Below are 5,052 nucleotides of genomic sequence, written 5' to 3'. Positions count from 1 at the left end.
CCTTTTTTTTTTTTTTTTTTTTTGCTTTTTAAGGCAGAGTAGCATAAGATAACTTTTCCATTGTTGCTCCTACCTTTTGTGATGGCAAGTTCTCAAATGCACTATTGCTGAACTCAGCAGTTGCACTCGCCAAAGCACATCTGAATCATGGCTTTCAGTACTTTCAGTGTAACTGATGTTGATCTAACAAATCTCATAATCGCCTGCTCTATTCCATGGCCCATTTTGGTTAATGGGGTGCCAGAGGTTTTTAGAAATCAGACCTTGAACATGGGGACTTTGAAAGTTAGAATTCCCTCATTGACATTCTCTTCTGTTCTATTTGATGTGTGATATTATAGCACTGTGCCCTTGACTAAAAAGCCCAGGGACACATTAACAAAACCAATTCAAACAGCTAAAAACATTGAAAAACAGCAGCTGCAGCATTTTAGCTCCCTGTTGGGGAATAACATCACAGAGCTCTGATGAGTGAGGAGGGTGGCCCCCTTCCAGAAAGCCCCTGCTCCATTATTAAACCTTTTGCTCCCCAGACTTCTGGGCTGTGGGAGTGCAGGGCAAGCATTCTCTACAGTAACCAGTCTTTGGTCCACAGTGGGGACTTTGCAGCTTAAGAGAGTGATTTCTTAGGGGTTTACAGGTTGCATAGGGCCTAAGTCTTAGCCTTGTTGCTGTTTGAGACCAGCTTTGCTTACAAGCATTGAAGCTCATTTGAACACATGTGACTGGGATAATAAATGCCAAAGTACAGTTTAATGAAGACAAGTGTCGTGTCTTTCGATTCTTAATAATTTCTTCAACTACAGCCCATGAAGGCTGCGTTCAGATGGGCTTTTGTAATTGAAAGCAAAGCCTCCTAACGTTCTTGAATTCCCACCTACTTATCCCTAAAAGCTCTGTCTGGTGGTATGGTTAAAAGACATTTGGTAGCATTGGATCTCCTCATGTTTAAGATGATGGTGTCTGTTCAAAAGTAGTTTTTATCTCTGAACTCTCATTTTAAGAAAATGAAACTGATAACCCTATTTTATGTACAGAGGTGATTATTATTTAAAATTGGTTTTATTGGTTTGTGTAATTGTAAGTTTCTTAGTCAGCTTAGATATGACCAATGAGGCAAGCTGAATCAATCTCAGAACTTTCAGTAATTTTATAGCTTCAAAAGACTAAACTTTTATAAATAAATACCTTTCAAACAATTCTTCAGGGAAAGTCAAAGAGTAAAATTCTTAGAACCGGGAGTCTTCCACTGTTTCCAGAACCCCTCTACAAAGAGTATTATATAAAAATGAGGTTTTGCACCAATTCCTCAACCCCTCCCTTTGTGCAAGAAGCTGTGACCAAAGGTGATTGCATTTCGTGGGGAGCCTTGTGTTTTGTTCATTGTGATCATTTCAAATCCCAGAAAAATCAAGTTGTTTTCCTTGCTTAAAAAAATGTCATATGGCTTTAAAGTTCTTTTGATAGGTGAGTCTTTGACATTCTGAAATTATCTTCTTCCTTTCACTCTTTTTTGCCAAAAATACTTGTTTTTTGAAATTCTTCCCTAGCCAGCAGGAAGTTGTTTTTTGTTTTTTTTTCCAGCAGGAAGTATTTTGTGTTGTGAAGATGCACTTTGAAAATAAAGGAATAAAAACCTCTGTTCACAGAAATTCTCTACCTCATTTAAAATGTTCCCTGTTAACTGAAGGTCTTTGTGAGGACATTTGTGTGCTTGGGGACAATGATGACAATTGGCCTTTTCTCATGTCAACAGAGCCTGATTCTCCAGCCATTCCTCCTAAGATCTGCGTGCAGGCTACTGAGTGACCTGGGCTTAGGTTGGCTGGTGGCCGGGGTCGGGGTGGGGAGTTAGGTTTTATCTTTATTTTATCATGTTTTGAGATCTAAAGATGAAACATCATTCATTGTGATGACTTTTAGCTGTTCCCCATCTCAAGCTCAAGCATGATCCATTCTTACCAGCAGTGGTGGGGCTAAAAGAGAGGAGGAATGGACATAGAAGTCTTGAAAAAGTCTTGCCGCCTCCCCCATGCTGGAGAACCATGCTTTGGTGATCAGGGCTGTGCGCCTCATTTTCCTGCATTCCAGTTTCCCCTCATGTGTACCCGTGATAGGCATATGAGTGTGGGCATAGTGGAATGATGGGGTTTATACTCTTCAGTAGAATCGCAGTAGGCAGAACCGGTCTCTGAACACCTTGCAATAATCATGACCTTGGGAAGACTGTTACTGGAACTCCTCTTTATTATTATTTAACTGAAAACATGCAGCGTATTTATCACAGGGAAAATAACTACAAATAATAATGTACTAAGTACTAATCCAGAAATGTATTTCATATTTGTAACTTTATATTTTGTTCATTATTGCAACAAAATAATTGCACTAATTGCCGTTATATCATGCAGTACTAAGGGTGCTTTATTCATTAGTAGTGCATGGGGGGGGTTGTTATTACTTACTTCATGTTGCATGTTAATGATGCATGTCTGAAATTTGTTGTGTCCTTCAAGGCATGATGGGTGGCTATCCGCCAGGCCTTCCACCTTTGCAGGGCCCAGTTGATGGCCTTGTTAGCATGGGCAGCATGCAGCCACTTCACCCCGGGGGGCCTCCACCCCACCATCTTCCGCCAGGTGTGCCCGGCCTCCCGGGCATACCACCATCGGGTAAGAACTTCATCCTCATTCACTCATTAATCTCATCTTCATATTCTCTTTTTACTCCTTCAGCCATTTGTTCCAGGAGATACCTGCTGCCCATGTGGGCAGGCCTTCCCTCACTGAGAATCCCAGGGATGTCAGCAGTAGGACCTGTCCTGTGTATTGAGCAGGTGGCTCAGCACCTGTGCCCTTGAGCACCTGGCTGCCTAGCAGCAGCACAGGACACAAAACAGAAACTAGACTCAGCAGATCAAGGGGCAGGAGGCATACTCTAAAATCACTCAAACAATTTGACACGTGCTCAGAAAGGCAAACACAGCCTAGGAGGTCATGCTCTGCTCTCTTTATCAGTGAATGAAGTTTCCCAAATTGCCAGTTGATATAAAAAGCACTTTTTGCTCCTGAGTACATTTCTTCTTCTGGTTCAATTCTTATCTCAAAGGGTCTTCTGTGTAGAGTCCCTGCTCTATCTTTTGCTCTTCAAGCAGCCCCTCCCCTCTAAGGGAATTACAGAGTCGCTAATGTAGAACTCTTTAGAAATCCTTCAGTCAGTCCTTCTAGGAACAGAAAGGAGGGAGAGAACGAATTTGTCCTAAACGAATTTTCTATATCTGAGTTCCCGAAGAAGCATGACATAACATTTAAAGAACAGCATAGCCCACCTTGCTACCTGGAGACACTGGTTTGTCTGTCAACAGAAGCTCAGAAGTTATGTCATATAGAAACATATAAGTGGAGCCCAGAAATAGGTACGGTTTTCCTTTACAATTAATTAGCAAATTTGAAAGATTATTATGAAAGGAAAATCACAAGTTCCCATATTAATTGCCATCATATGCAAAAAAACTGACCCTTAGTTATCTATTTGGAGGGAATGTGACCTTAAGATGACTTGGAATAGTATTTGATCCATTATCCAAAATATTAGCTAAAGGCCTGGCCCAGATGACAAAATGTAGAAACCCTTAGATTTGCTTACAACAGCATTGGATCTACCGATCCCGTGGCTATAAAGAGTTCCAAACAAAGCTTCACAGGGTGTGCCCAGCAGTGTGTAGGGTGAGCTAACCTGGTGACTTGGCCTAGAGCCTTCAGTAACACTCTGTGATGTGAGTGTTGCTTAGAGAATGGCCATAACTCCACAGAAGTATTTGATCTAGACACACCCAGAGGAGGAAATGTTTGTGGGCGTGGGTGCTTCATTATGGAAGTGGTGGACTATGTGTGAGTTGGTCTTGCAGCAGGTGTCAGTCATAAAATGGGTGTGTTCCTGTGGCAGGTGGAGTTGTCCTTAATTCTGTGCCCTCTCCCCTTGGCAAGAGTATCTGACTGAGCAGTGAGACTAAGCTGGACTTAACTCCCAGGTGCGTGTGCTACTCAGCGGGAGTCACACCGAAGGCCAGTACCCTCTAGGTAGCTGGTCTTTTGGCGGGTATTGGGGGGCAGATGTCTCACTTTGCCCCCTTTTCAGATTCTAAATGCATTTGAAGAAAGTACAACACACCTGATGATAAGGAGACAGGGAAGAACCCCTCTTAGTGTCTACACACGCACGTCTGATCAGGCTTTGAGAAGAGGGAGATTCAGTGAGCTCGTCTGGTGACTCAGCCTGCATTCTCACCAGCTGCCCCCTGGCATGGCATTTGTAAACAGAGGGCATATAGGGGGTTGGTTGCTGATTTTTTTGTGCTGCCCTGCAGAGATTGATACAGGCAGCTCAGGGAGGCCCACTGTGTTGTGAAATCTAAGGTGGGTGAGTGTCCTAGGGGGACAGGGTTTAATAATATGTTGCTGGAGCAGCAACTTAACCACTGCACCCTCTTGACTCACTCACAAATAATCACTAAGATCCTATTTTTGTGATTCAGGTACCCTTCTGGGTTCTTGGAATATAAAAATCCCTGCTTTGTAAACAGAAAGCTTGTTTTCACTTAGTGTGTTCTCCCTTATAAACGTCTAATACTTTTTGGAAGTGGTATTTAGCAATTCTGAACCTTAGAATGGTGGGTTGGTTCTGCCTGGTTAAAATACCAACATTTTGAATCCAGAGAAACTATAGAATATGAAGTTAGCTCCTGTTGATCCTTCTGTGCAGCCAGCTGGACTTGTTTAAGGTTTAAGCAGTAGCTCACCAGGGTTTTGATTGTAGTTTGTTAGTTTTTAATGAACTGGGTCCCTTACCTATTGCTCTGTTTTATGAGACTAGGAAATAGATGGTCCTGAGATTAAAATAGGCCCATACGCTAAATTTAAGACATCATGTTATTATCAACTAGGACCTATGAGACAGAACTTGCTTGTGTGACAGAAATTGCTTGTGAGGAGTCACCAAGGGGAAGTTTATACAAAGTCCAAATATAGTAGGACCATGGTATCTTTCTCTTTC

General features: G+C 42.2%; 1 protein-coding gene across 1 annotated transcript in view; it reads left to right on the top strand.

Annotated features, from left to right (window-relative positions):
* PBRM1 (polybromo 1) overlaps positions 1 to 5,052 on the top strand; it is a 98,019-nt gene that overhangs the window by 89,208 nt on the left and 3,759 nt on the right. Inside the window, 1 exon segment of the mRNA XM_007451866.1 lies at positions 2,517 to 2,672. Coding sequence (XP_007451928.1) covers positions 2,517 to 2,672 — 156 coding nt within the window.

This window comes from Lipotes vexillifer, unplaced genomic scaffold, assembly GCF_000442215.2.
Source record: "Lipotes vexillifer unplaced genomic scaffold, Lipotes_vexillifer_v1.1 scaffold500, whole genome shotgun sequence".
Taxonomy (NCBI): domain Eukaryota; kingdom Metazoa; phylum Chordata; class Mammalia; order Artiodactyla; family Lipotidae; genus Lipotes; species Lipotes vexillifer.
Note: the sequence above shows the minus strand (reverse complement) of the source record. Positions and strands in the feature narration are given on the sequence as shown.